Source organism: Sabethes cyaneus, chromosome 2 (genome assembly GCF_943734655.1).
Source record: "Sabethes cyaneus chromosome 2, idSabCyanKW18_F2, whole genome shotgun sequence".
Lineage (NCBI taxonomy): Eukaryota > Metazoa > Arthropoda > Insecta > Diptera > Culicidae > Sabethes > Sabethes cyaneus.
This window is the reverse complement of record NC_071354.1, coordinates 646,264-661,163: the sequence shown is the minus strand read 5'-3', so window position 1 is coordinate 661,163 and position 14,900 is coordinate 646,264. Positions and strand designations below refer to the sequence as shown.

General features: G+C 37.6%; 1 protein-coding gene across 2 annotated transcripts; it reads right to left on the bottom strand.

Moving 5' to 3' along the window:
* Positions 1-2,817: 2,817 nt before the first annotated feature.
* Positions 2,818-13,985, bottom strand: LOC128737557 (fibulin-1). Of its 2 annotated transcripts, none has more exons than XM_053832227.1 (16): positions 13,927-13,985; positions 12,442-12,550; positions 8,969-9,225; positions 8,741-8,906; positions 8,450-8,624; positions 7,955-8,151; positions 7,353-7,455; positions 7,172-7,239; positions 6,931-7,059; positions 5,199-5,339; positions 4,791-5,111; positions 4,474-4,611; positions 3,626-4,138; positions 3,422-3,551; positions 3,078-3,314; positions 2,818-3,018 (listed from the first exon to the last, which is right to left on the bottom strand). In XM_053832227.1, the coding sequence occupies exons 2-16, from the start codon at positions 12,506-12,508 to the stop codon at positions 2,856-2,858; spliced, it is 2,805 nt and encodes a 934-aa protein (XP_053688202.1). In that variant the 5' UTR covers positions 12,509-12,550; positions 13,927-13,985; the 3' UTR covers positions 2,818-2,855. The 2 variants fall into 2 exon arrangements, with proteins under 2 accessions (XP_053688202.1, XP_053688201.1); XM_053832226.1 differs by having other exon boundaries at positions 13,903-13,971.
* Positions 13,986-14,900: the final 915 nt, after the last annotated feature.

Below are 14,900 nucleotides of genomic sequence, written 5' to 3'. Positions count from 1 at the left end.
GACACCTGATACGTGTCGGGGATAAAAGGTACATATTGTAAACCCGAAGTATCGATATCGAACAGTCATACATTTAATTTATATTGAAAAATACTATTCCGATATAATGCTAGTGGCTCAAAAACCATGTGACAAACTTGCATTCATGATCTGAAAGTAATCCATATGTTTATAAGCATTTCCTCTTACCAACGCTAATATGCAGAGATACATGTTTATTTTGTACACTAAATAGTTAATAGACTTTCGAGCGAAAACTGTTATTCTTAAAATTTCGATTTCAAACTTGAATATTTCTGATTTGATAAATGAGATAAAATGGATTCGCTCCTACCCTGTAATTCCTTAATAAGATTTACAAATGTAAAATTTGTACTTTTCTTTCTGTACTTTCAACTATTCTTGGCTACAAAGGAACGGTAATGCAGTTAAGTTTTCACTGCTAACTGATTCATTTTCACGAGTTAATGGAGCTCTTATGAATGCGTCATGGTAGCTGATGTAATGAGTTGCGTTTTTCCTTAATTTCACAAAGTACTAGTGCTTTAGTATTAGTGCGCAAATACAGCTTACCCGTGGGAACAAGATGTTTCACATCAGCAAGGTCAGAGCGCAAAAGTTAGGTGCAATTTACAGGAATTTTAACTTCAAATCAATATCAATGAGTTCAGAGCAGAGAAACAGAAACTAAAGTACGTTATATTATATTTCTCTGATAATCGATCGATTTAATTGTACGTTTGGACAAAATGAAAACAATTTCGGTTTATTCGGTATAAAACAACAAGGAAATTAAAATCGTAATTTGAAGAAGTATTCAATACTTAGTACTCCTATCATAGCAGAGATAGATTCCTTTAGAAAAGCATATGATGATAGAAATCATTGCTAGCAGCTCAGCAAGAGAGCTGTAAGCATGTTTCGAGTTATTTCGCTAGATCCGCAAGTCATACGTCAGTAAAATAGTAGAAATATCGCAAGCCCAAATCCGGTTCAAAAATAGGGCAAACGATGGCATCAGTCGTCGTTGCCACTACGGGGAGGAAACTATGGAAATGACTTTTCCCCGCATCGGCTCCATCTTGCCTCGAGCGGGCGACCTGCTCTGAACCACATCGCGCGGATACTATTACTGTTTCTACGTCCGGCGAAGAGAGAGAAGAAAAAAATGCGATTTGCTCGCCAGCTGATGGTTACGAAGCTCGAAGGCAATCCAAAATGACACAGCCAACATTTCCCTGGACCCGGCTTCACTCTACTGAGACCGACGATAACCGACAAGTGCTTGGATAAGCCATTTTATCAACGGGTACAGATTTGCTAAGAAGGACAGCTCTTCTCCAGTTTCTATCCTTAAACAGGATGTAATTAGTTTACTTTAACGCAATCATGGACTGGTGAAATGTACTTTCTCTGCTTCTAAGATAACCATTGGTAAACGGATGGTAATCGTCACCTGTGTGAATGTTTGAGTGTTTTTTCCTTCCCCCTCAGTCAGCGGTAAAGCTGTTTAGGTCATTCGATGGTAGTCAGCAATTTGAAATCCGTCCGGCGCCCGGTGGTAGGCGGAGTAATACTGAACGATGTTGAAAAAGCACCGCATAATCGTTCTTTAATGAGATTGCTTGGGAGCGGTATGATTGCAGGAAGACTGCACCTTTAGTGTACAAGCGAAAATTAAATAAACACCCTCAGATGTAATCTATAAACATCTTATGAATAAGTTGATTAGTCCATATAAATTGTAATTCTATTTCCTTGATAATACCGCTCGTCCGCGATGATGATAAAACGGTCCTTCAGATTAAATCAATTATTTGTACAAATAAAATAAAATTCCAATGTTAGGTTAATTTACACATAAACATATAGAATTCATACGTGGAAACCCGTAGAAATAGTGTGGATATGTTGGATCCGAATGGCTGTTTGTAATATAGGAATATTGTTACGATTTTCGTAAGCATTCTAAATCTTCCCTATTGCAATATTTTATGGTCTGCAGGCAGCGATGCTGAAGTGTAAAGTTTGCAAAAAAATGGGATAGAGAAAAATTTCCATTTGGAAAAAATCAATTTATTTTTAACCAATTACGATTAGTAAAAATTGTGACGGTACGTACGTTTTTCTGTCGGGACCGATATTATACTCGTGCGGATAGTTGATTCACATGCAACGATGTTAGAATAAATTTTATTCCGAACGGACGGATATTAGTAAAAATTTCATTCGGAACTCGCAGTTTCTTCGGTTTTATTTTGTCAGAAATGGTGTTCGAAGTCTTTGTTTACTATCAATATTTATATTTTAGTTGCAAAGTACCCCGGGATCATATCAGTCATTTCCACATATTGCAGTCATCGGAATCTCCAAATTAGTTGTCAATTGATCTAGTATAAAACAAATCTTACAGTACCAGTAATCTTACATTAAGCAATGTAAAAGTAAAGTTACAGTAAAGGCACAAATCTACCACATGATTGTGGGGAACGTGTTGCTCGAGCCACAGATGCTGAACAGTAATCTTGCAGTAGGATAAAAAAAAGTCAATTTCAATATTCATAGAAAACTGTTTCGGCTCCGATTAAAGTTTTATAGTCGAATCAAAGTAAGAAGATTACACCTTCAGTGTACTAGGGTAAATTAAACAAACACTCTCCAATATAAACTATAACAGTTGAACAATCCATAATAATCCATATAAATTGTAATTCTATTTCCTTGCTAATACTGTTCGTCCTCGATAATAAAAAGGATATTCGGAATAATTAAATTATTTGTACGAATGAATACTCCAATGTGAAGTTCATTTTCGCTTATAAACACAAGAAAAGAATAAATGAAACATATCAGTGCTAAAATTCATAGGCAGCAACCATTAGAAATAGCCTAGCTATGTTGGATCCGAATGGTTGTCCATCCTTGAATATTACCATGCTTAGTTCGAGCTCAATGTCCTGTGGTCCTTCTATACTCTTGACCAAATTCAAGAGCACTTCGTTCGACATTTTGTTCAAGCTGAAAAATAGGACCAATAACGTGTAGAAAAATAAATACCGCATGATTTTCTATCGTACCTAAAATATCGGTGATCGACTGAGCGCACAGATGGCAGAGCATCCACTGATACCACTTTCAGATCGAAATCAATCGACTCGTACCAATCGGGACCACGCAAGTTAAACAGAGCCCGGCCAGTAGGTGGTACAGGCATTTTCGAAACTAGGGTTATAAAATTATACGAGTAGGATGACGGTTTTCGTAGGCACTCTAAATCTCCCCTATTGCAATACTTTATAGTTCGTAAGCAGCGACTGATGGAGTGAAAAATTGCAAAAACAGAAGAGAGAGTAATTTCCGTTCGGAAAAAAATAATTAATGTTGAGCTATTATGATTAGTCAAAAATGTGATGGTACGTACGTTTTCCTGTCGGGATCGATTTCATATTCGTGCGGGCAGTTGATTCGCGTGCAACGATAGCTACCACGGATATTAGTACAAATTTCATTCCGACCACTGCAAACATCTCTGGTTTCGCATTCGTCAATATCTGCAACGAAAGGATCCAAAGCGGGAGAAGTAATGGCCGTAATAACAATTACGATTGTAAGTGTGTATAATTACCGATACAACTTCGTGCATCATGGCCTAGTGTATACCCTGACGGGCATCGGCATCCATATGAACCGGGTGTGTTTTCGCAGAATCCAACGCAAAGGTTATTTGATTTGTATTCTTCGCATTCGTTAACATCTTCGCAAGTTCGATTATTGACAGCCAGTTTGTATCCAGCGTCACAACCACACCGGTACGAACCCCAATAGTTGATGCATCTTTGGTGGCAAAGGCCAGGAATATCTGTACATTCGTCAACGTCGGTACAAGTAAGGTCCTCGGGTCGATCCTTTTTGAAACCAACCTTACAGTCGCACTGGTACGATCCGACCGTGTTGACACAGTCTGAGTTCTGTGGGCATACCTTACCTTTGTGTAAATCACATTCGTTTATATCCTCACACCGTTGGTTTCTACCGATGATGTGTCCCGGTGGACAAAGGCACACGTATCCTCCTCGTTTATTCTTGCAGACTTGGTCTGGGCCGCACTTCGCTTCGCCATTAGCGCACTCGTCGATATCTTTGAAAGTGGAGGAAATATGTTTTCATTTTCAAAATTAGAGTTCATATTTAGTGACATGCAACGTTTCTGTTTGGAATACGTTAAATTAGGTATTTTTGAAAGGTGGTTTCTAGGTTGGTAAACAAATTATAGAATTGCGAATTGAGATGTCGTTTTATGTCCCTATTAATTCTGGGAAGGACGAAAAAATATAGACAGTTCTTCAAATAATCCTCAGGAATTGTGCAGGAATGTTATATAAGCGTAATATTTGAATTTAGTCGGTTATTGTCTTTTCTTATCTTTTTGCATTGCCAAAGGCAACGTTATAATTGAGTCACTACTTTACTTACCCACACATTCAGTTCCATCGTTAGTAGCCATGAAGCCATTCGGACAAACTAAGAGATCGTAGCACCTGTATGATCCATTACTATTAACGCATCGCTGATTTTGCCGGCAAGTATTTGGCCGGGTGCATTCATCAATATCTAATTACAAAAAAAAATCAAATGCATAAAGAAGCTTAAGTTGCGCTGGCTTGTAGCTGTAGGACTAAGGATTAATTGCTTACGATTTCCAGGAAGCATGTTAAAAGCATTTTAATTTTCGATTAGTTCAATCGGAAAATGCATTATTTCAGATTATTAACTTGAATGAGAAATCTTACCAACGCAAGCTCCAAGAGAGTTACGCTCGAATCCTATTCCACATGAACCTATGTAGCGATTATACTCTTCATCACGATGCGATCGTTGATACTGCGGAGGATATCCTCCTGGCCTGGGTGATTGCGTGTAATAGACAGAACGAGGTGTGGTTGTAGTGGTGCTAGTAGTACTTGTGCTAGTGCTACTGCGAATATTATTGCTACTAGCATCAATCGCTGGAGAATACCTTGACCTTTGCCGGCAGCGGAACGATCCCTTCGTATTGAAACATTCGTACGGATGCACACAATTATGACGTCCCAAGGCGCATTCGTCATCATCTAACGGCGAAAAGAGGTATGATAAAGCAAACAAGGTTGTTAAAACGAATATTACATTCCCTTCGCGACATGTTTTTCGTTACTCACCATCGCAGTTTCCGCTTTCAGCATTTAATGTGTAGCCGGTGCCACAGCTTTGCAAACGGATACACGTGTAAGATCCAATTGTGTTGTCGCATCTTTGACTTTCCAAGCATTCATGAGCATTAATTTGGCATTCATTTATATCTGTAAAAAAATAAAGTTACTTTTTCCTAATGATTGCATACATTTTTTTTTCTTTTAAAACAGTTTCTGCGATCAGGTTGATAATTACTCTTATAAACGTTTATTTACAAAGATACGAGCTTCTAGTGTTTGGATTTGCAGATTTTTCAGATTGACATTTTATTCGCTAAAATCGGTGTTCGAAATCGCTGTTTCTAAAATTAATTATAGATCAACCTTACGATTTGTTGTCTTGACTTTTATAATAAGGTCAGGTATTAGGTAATTTTTTATAACGGTAGTCTTTTCGAATAGACGGGGGGAACATTAGAAGGAAAAAAATGAAATCAAATGTATTCATGGTATCCGAATAGAGTGGAATAAGGCGTGAAGGGAGCGAAAAAATTAGGTAAGAGAGCTTACACTTACAAAATTTGTATAAGTTCGCCCAAACTGGGAGATTCGCAAAACGAATGAAAATAATTTTGAAACCTAACTTTTCCCCCAGGCGCCCCCGCCAGTGTTGGTGGAGTTTGAAATACGTCGCGCGCTTGATAAGAGGATTGTAGAGTTTCCTATTTACCCAGTTCGCCGGTTCAAAAGTTCACCAATATCTGAGAAAAACAGGGCCCGGGGCGAAAAGTTGGGTACGAATCCGGTTATAGTTGGCTGCTTGGGTAAATAGAAACTTGGCAACGTCACACCTTATCCACTTTGTTTGTTTACCATAAACACCTTTGATTTCATTACTTTCTTTTACGGTTCCCGCCGTCTATAGGAAAGACTACCGTTATATAAAAAAAATATAACAAAGACACGGAAGAGGTGGAAGGGAGAATAGGAGCAAAGGGGAGGAACATCTAGCCCTGTTCCTCATCTATCCTCAATACGCCGACTCGTAGTGAGTCGAACGACGAGATGGCTCCAACTCTGAAGGGTGAGCTGGAACTATAGGAGAGCCGAACAGCCATGGCCAATTGGATGGCCGTACAATCGCTCAAACAATCTAACCATCTATAACGTCGAGTATTAAGGTACTCAAAAGTTGCTGAGTCTCAATAAGAGAGATATCAGCACGCTTACCGGTCTTGTGACAGGACATTGTCAGAGTAAATATCATGTTCGGAATCTTGGTTTCGTACAGGAATATTTGACCACGGAACATTTACTCTGCAATTGCGGAGCACAAAGAGCACGCAGACTGCAATATCTCAAAAAGGGCAGATATGGTCTGCGTCGCCGATCAGGGTAACAAGGTTCAAACCAAGTCACCTCTGATTGGCACCTGCATCGCTTCAGTACCAGGCTATTACTTCCTTAATAAGTAATAGCCCAAGCAACAATGTGAGTTTTATTGTACTCTTATGGTGGTCTTCAAGACCAATTTTGGACTTAAATGCCATCATAAGAGTGTAATAAAACCCAAATTGTTACTTGGGAGGTCAGCTTGAAGCGTACAGAAAAAGTAATAAACGGGGCATACCACAATAGTTCAAAATAATGGACGCCGTGGTAAGGGTACCCAACAGAAGAAGAAGTCGCATAGTATTCTGGAATTGTGGGTCATTCCGAATTTGTAAATTTATTGAAATAACAAAATAAGTTGCCTCACCTACGCAAGCATTAGTTACTTGGTCCAGTATAAAACCAATCTTACAATCACATCGGAAACCTCCGATTTCATTTGTACAAACTTGGTTGCTGTCACATGCATTCTTATCGGCAGCGCATTCGTCAATATCTGTAAGAAGAAAAAAAATGAAGTCAACATTTTTGGAAAACTAATTTTTCAGAAAATCCCAAACTGTTTCGACTTCGGTCAAGCTTTTTCAAGTGTAACCAGTCTAACTTACCTACGCACTGGTCGTTGTGCCGCCGGAAACCCGGAGCACAGGATTCAACCTTTTTCTTTGGCGGTGTTCTGCTGGAATGAAAAGCGATATTTGATGAAAAGTTCATCAATTAAATTAGCACAGCTGATCGGGTTTCTAAGCACACCGGGTCAGTAGTCAGTGCTGTACGGAAATTACTTACAGTGGATAGTTTTTTACCACTGCTATACAGTCGTAGGATCCTTTTATGTTAACACATTGAAAGCCCTCGTCACAGGCCGCTTCGTCTTCGCACTCGTTGATGTCTATGCAAAAAAGATAAATGAATATGTTTTGAATAACCACACCATCACCATATTCGTTGAATGCCAGTGAAGTGTACACATTATTTTCAACAGGTTTCGAAATGTAACGAACGATTGTGCAGGTAACAGCTGGCAGTGGTCGAGCTTTGATTCAAAAAAGTTATAAAGCATTTTGGCTCGAAAATAATAAGATCTAAGAGAAGTATTAGAGCTATGTGGTATTACAGTTAATATCATTCTATTTATTAATGTTTAGGTTCAAATCTTTATCACTACCTTCTCCAGCAGGTGAGTTTGCATGTCCATTTCAACAATGTCGCATGTGTGAGTCTAACTTTTATCTACATGTAGTGATCCTAATAGTGACGAGTGACAATGTTTTAAAAAAGTAGATCGTAATTAAAACATCATTTTCAATTAACGAAATACACGAACGACCAGCATTCATAGCGACAGTAAGTACATAGTCGGTTTTCCATATAGCCATTTGTATACGTACCTTCACATTTGCCACTTTTGCGATCAAACCGGAAACCGGCGTCGCATTTCACGTCTTGTATGTCCAAACAGCGATAGTCACCTTCAGTGTTCATACAAACCTGGCGCTCCATATCGCAGGCCGCTTCGCCTGTTTCGCATTCGTCGACGTCCACACATTCACCTGTCCGATGATCTTTCTCGTATCCTCGGCGACAACTGAAGGTGAGAAACGCACTTCAATAGTAGGTAAATTTGTTTGAAGAATGTGCCCCAAATATTCTTCAGTTTTTTTTTAAATATGAGACTAGCGTATTATACGGAATGAAAATTCTTCTGTTTCACACAGATAACAGTATATGAAATATTACTTTTATCCTCCAAAATTTATTTAAAATTATGAAATTGGTGGATGATTGATGGAGATTTGGAATACGAAATTGGTATATGAATTTATCTTTTCGTCTCATTTTGCCCTCACTTTCTTTCGTTTGAAACTTAAAGTGTGGATACTTACTCCGACACAATTTTTTCTGTCGAAATTTCATTTTCATCTTCCGAAGTTATTTGAACGCACGTTTTTCTGTCATCCAGAAGTATATAACCTTGATGGCATTTGCACATATACGAACCAGCTTCCGTGTTCTCGCAAATTTGTGAGCAAAGATTGTCAAAACGACCGCATAAATTGTCTGTGAGAAATGAAACAAATAGCTTAAAGCTTCGAAAGCAACTAAAGAATATCTATAGTAGTGCATTACATGCGCAGCTTATTTATGACATAAATGGACCAACAAGGCGCACTTACTTTCGTCCTCTTCGTTTAAAATGAATGTACCTTCGCCTTGTTTTATGTCCTTACAGCAGCCATCGTATACCTCATCCCAAGGACTTCCGAAGGCGAATGGTTCGACCGAACACTTACTAGCACTAGATCCCACTACAAGTCCTATTTTACAGGCTTCACAGCAGTCCTAACAGTTAGCTAAAATCGGTTATCTTGGATAGAAACTAGACTCTCCACAACAATACTTACCGTGTAAAACTCAGATCCAGAGTGATCGCCTTTCAATGAGCAACTCAGACCCTGCCGAGCAGCAATCTGTCCGGCAGTACACTGATAAATCTTGTGTTGCTTAGAGCAGCAGATTTCGATCGTTGATAGACACAACCCTCGCAGCTCTCCTGGGACTAACTCGAGCGATTTGTTAAAACTCGAGCATAACCTATGCTGTGTTCCCCATTCTTCGCCTTCTTGACAGCACAACGATAGAATCTGCTCGATGGCAATTGCTAAAGAAAATCAGAGAAAAAATGAAATCACCATGAAAATTGCATTGTTATTAGCACTTCTCAATCTAAATTGCTACTCCTTAAAGGTTCCCGGGCACAAAGCTTCCCACAACGGCTAATTTATGCGACGGACACGGATTACAGCAACCGAGGATATCTCACAATGAAAACTTCCTTAGCAAAGAAGAACCGCTTTTCTTACTTTCGGTCAAAGGCGTAGCCAGCCAAGGGTTTTAGTTTTCCTTAGAATATAGCTGTACATTACGTTTCCTCATGGCTACGTCTGTATTTTTTGCAAAAGTTTTAGTGTCAAAGGAAGCGGAAGCCTTTAACATTGCACTAGGTTCAACTTAACCGGTCGCACTCGCGAAAACGAGTACGGACAAATGGAAGACCGTGATGGTCGAAATATATCTTTTCTCAAAACACACCCATTTCCAACACTAACCCTCATTAGCATAACTTTGTTTTTCTGGAGTAGCGAGCAACAGCGAATGCAGTGCCTTGCGTTAAATGGAAAACCACAGTACAGTAGAGATTCGTCTAGAAAGGATAATTTGCGGTGACGGTTTCTGTCCACTAGCCACTATTCAAACTGTAACTTTTCTACATACATTATATGAATGCAAAAGCGAAAGGAATAGAAAATTTCACTTCTTAGTGATACATGGTTTCCGTTTAGCGTTAAGACCGAGTGGGTGACTGCTACTCTGCAGCTGAGACTGCTAATGGCAGTTGAGAATGCCAATTTTGTGTTTGTAATATTTTACGTTACATATAATAGATATATTTAAACCAATTGACGAAATCAGCAAACGAATAGAAAGGTTTGTAGCAAAGAATTATGCATTAGAAGCATTTTTGGTAGCTATGAAATGTTTCTTTTAATATGCGGTTGCTGCAGTTTTAATCAAAATATTTTGAAGAGAACAAAATTTAGTTTTAAAATGTCTTCTCCAAAACTTAACTATCACAGTAATTATTATTTGTTGAATTTATAGAACTAAATCTATTTGTTGGTCATAGCCATCGATTTAAATAACACAGGGAGTAATGAAACTGCAGTAATCAACTTGTTTGGATAGAATTTTCGGCGTGAATAATAAGTACTGCGTCACTTCATTGTGGCGCGGATCAATCAATTTATTCGACCAATAAGTATATAGTAGCATTTAGTTTCACCAGCATCACACCCGGAGTCAGTTCCGTTATTGTCAATAAATTTTGCACAATTCGGGTCACTTTACACGTAAATTCGCTTCCCTCTCATCACACACTAAGTGTATGTACCAGTCGTACGATAGGTAATTTATAACGGAAATTTCGACGGCAACCACATTTAGGTGGTTAAAAATACCATCTGCGTTACTGAAACAACTGCTCATTTCTAGTGTGCAAGCAAGGTTGAACTGCTAACAGTAAAAATTACGCTCCCATCTGGTTTCCCAACCAAGAAATATGAAATGTTCATCAAACCATAGAAATATATTGAGGTCCAGTGAACGATTCTACTAGGCAGAAAAGAAACTCCATAGAATCACTATTTTATGTTCGTATGTTCATTCGAAAGTCATAATAATGCTTTTATTGTGAAATGAAACTATTTTACAACCACGACATCAGCTAGAAACCGCCAGGAGGATTCGCAGCAATAGATGCTTTCGAAACTGTAAAATACGCCCCAATAAAAGTGTCGCTTGCGCTTAGAGTGTTCAGCACAGGAATTCTTGGAAAACAATTTTAGCACAAGCCGATACATTCCCTGTTTTCGCTATTCTCTCATATCATAAGCTAGAAGAATTTATAAAGTGCATAGAAGAAAATTGAAAAATGTTTTATTGCAATCCAATTTCCACCAAATTCGTTGTCAAGAACTGAACGAAAATGGTGACGTCTGCTGCTTGCAGAATTGCAGTTATTTTAGTACCTCTAATTCAACTAAGAAGAGTTTTACCTTGTAGCGAAATTACGCTCTTCGAAAAAAATATCCAGTCTGCTACACTTAGTCTATTTAAAGCAAATTCAATAGAAAATGTAACTGGAAAGATAAAGAGCTCAGAAAAGGTAATTAATTGATAATTCAAGTAATAGAACATCTTAGCACGTATGAATAACCGTAAAGAACATCGTCCAATCAATTATGTATGTGTGCGAATTTGGTTGTGTTATAAGCGAGTTTTGTATGTCTAAATCTATTCAAATGTTTCAAAACTACAGGAACGGCATAGCTTTCTAAATATTATATTTGATTTTAATACGGAAGAGTTAGTAAGTAACGATATCAATTCTAATTTATCCAATTAGCAATAATTTGTTTACGAGCTCTCACACAAGCAAATAAATTGCAGTCCAGTTAGTTAAACAAACAATGATTACTGCAATATTGAACATTTATCCGCAGAAAAAATAATTATTATTTTGTCATAAATCGGGGCAGTCTGTAGCATATACATCTCCGCTCAGAAATTTCAAAACTAACGATGTCAGTGTTCTGTTATTTACACCACTGCTAAATGAGCGGCAATGTAAAGTTTCCCAGATCACCTTTAGAAGAATTGACTTTAATTTTATGGTAACATTGTTGAAATTTTGTCACTGGCCTTCCATGTAAGTATCATTAAACCTGACTGGCCGTTAGAAACATTTGTCGAACTGCCGTGTTCTCTCACCACTACGCAGCTTTTATCCTTGTTTGCCAAACCATAATTATGTCTCGACATATCGCCGGCTGGGACCCGTATGGACACACTCACACCTCTGGAGCACAATCGTTTGGAAACTGAAATTCAAGCGTTCATGAATAATTTAACACGGTCATAAATAATTACTGAACTAGATTCTGGAAATTACAATTCATTATACCCCTTGTCTGAGTTGATTTGAAACAAGACAATTTCGGCGACGATTTTCATACCGCAAAAGTTGTGCATTGACTTCAAAAATGAGAATTGATTAAGATTCGGTAAGCACATGTCGAATACGAATTTACTCAGTTTCAGATTTGTTTCATTAGGTGGATTGACCATTAGGTGGATTGAGGCTGACAATAGATCATTAAACTCTGTCAGGAAGCTATTATTTTCACTCATTATTTTTCATTATCCATTACGTCACAATAACAAAATGCCTATCTAATGCGAGAACGTAATATTTATTACCATGAATACTATTTTATTCTATTTAATGTCACTATAGGAATATTGAGCATTATCTCACCTTCAGATCGCACTAATCCAAAACAGCAGAAAAAGAGTATCAAAACCGGAACTTTCCATCCCATCATAGTATTCGCTTGCTTTTTGAATCCCAATTTGAAAAATCCACTCTAATAATGAAAATATGGTTTATCACTGCAAAACACATGCACTAATAGCTACAGTTACATAACACTTTTGGTTAGTCAATAACATCTATCGAGTTTTTCACAGCCTTCTTTCGAATTAATTAACGGTGATCAAATAAGCAGTAGCTCTTAGATAAGTATTCCCACTTAGAACACGTCTTCCCATGTCCCATTGACCGAGAAACCACAATTCAATTCCTTAACTTTTGCTGTTGGTGGACGTCTATAATCGAATAAAATCTCTCCTTTCATTGCAAAGTTGGAATATGAGGAAAATGTAAAATACGCGCGATCCGAAAATCATGTCCTAAGCCATTCATTACCAACCGCAATCTGAGGGTTTAATTTTTCATTCGAACCTGCTTGTGATGCATTTTAACATCGCATGTTTGGCTACAGTCAACTTTCCCTACACCTCGTGGTAAGGCACAAACATCATTTCCACTAGCTCATGACCGCTGACTAAAAACTTGGTCAAGGTCCTGACAAAAAGTATTTTTCGCTCGATTTTCCCCTTTGTAGCACGTGGACTTGTAGATTATTCAGGTTAAAGGAATCGATACGCATCAACACTAAGATTTCATTTGAGGCGCAATTTTTGCATCATTTGTGAATTATACTATTTAAATTTTCGTTCTAAATGAATGTTTTGCAGATGAGTGGGACACGATTTTCACAGTATACAAGCACTTTTTTGATTAACTAGCGATGTTTTAACAAAATATTGACTAGGTTTAAAAACTGAAAGAATTATTTTTTGATGAAAGGAATAAAGATTAAATTTCATATTTAGATTACTCGATGTTACGATAAATTTTGTATGTGGTAATTTTTGCTCAGATTTTTTCCAATTATTAGAACCAAACAATATTTTATCACTTATGTAAATCTTTTACATTGATTTTCTTTTCATGAAAAAGTTTTCAAACAGTATTACACACGGTATTCTGATCAAGTAAACAGAATTGTTATATTCGGTAAGGTAGTCTAAATATTTCCTCGTAGATCGCCAGCTTTATATCATTAGCAGAACTGGCGCACCGTTTTTTTACAAAATTTAAAAATTGCACCGTTCTTTCTAGGCGGATTTTCTACTGGTTTAGTCTTCCCTAGTTCCACTAATGCCTTTTATGCTTAATTTCGTTTTTTGGAATCCGAATAGCTGCACAATATTAATAATTATGGTGCGTATCAGGCGAATCACAAGATCTAATGAAACAGAAAAAATTTGAACACGTGGCGTAAACTCGATATCATACTATAATCATATTCAATTTCTTGCAAAAAAAACTTTGTTAGGAGTGTTTCTGTCTAAAAGTACGGTTTAATTTTACTTTTAAAATACAATTCAAATGTACTTCATATAAAACACTATTGGCACTAGCACGAACTGACTCCGATGAACGAAGTTCTAGAAATGGACGATTCCGACTACGACACTGCTACGATATTCGGCCAGCAGAGACCGATATATAGCAGTTGTTTGCTTTATGATAATTAAAACCCGCTTGGAAGATAACTTTCAAATATGTACATAATTCTTTCTGTCCTCACGGGATACATAGCTCGATTTAGAAGCGAATCGTTTATCTCCGTTGACTGCTGCTTTACTCGGGTCGAATCTACTGCAATGTATAAGAATCCTGTGACCTAACAAAGAACATATTGTGCAATCACCTAGCATAATACACACATAACTTTCTGGAAAAGTTCCAATTGACCCTCCGAAATGTTTAAGGTAAATGAATTTGTTTTTGACTTACTGATGCGTAATATTGACGATTTTTGATGTAATTTATAAGAATTACTTCCAAAGTATTTTTGGCGAATCGATTGAATACCAGATTTAGGCCATCCATTGAACTTGACTTTCGGGCAATGCACGAAACTGTTCTGAAATTTGTTTTTTGAGGTTATAGGACCAAAAAAGCTTGCTAATAAACCACTTGTAATTGAAAAACTTAGCATTATTATTTATTCAAAACAAACATACTTTCATGAGGAAACGGTGTTGCTAGCTTTTCAATGTAAGGACGACCGAACTTTTTTGTAACGGAAAAGTTCTTATATTTTTGAAATGCTTTCGTTCTAAATTTCTTGTCCTTAAAATAAAAATTACTGCTTTAGTATCGCCAAATAAAAAGCAAAGCCATGGGTATACCCGTCCTTCAGAACATAACCCTTCTTTATCGATAGACTTCGCAACCGGTTATTAGAGTGCAGGAAAATTACAGGGCTAGTGCAAAGATCCTATTAACTCTGTAGCGGCACCGTTCAGTCGAGATTCGAACATACGACGACTGGCTTGTTAGGCCAGCATCATATCACGGAG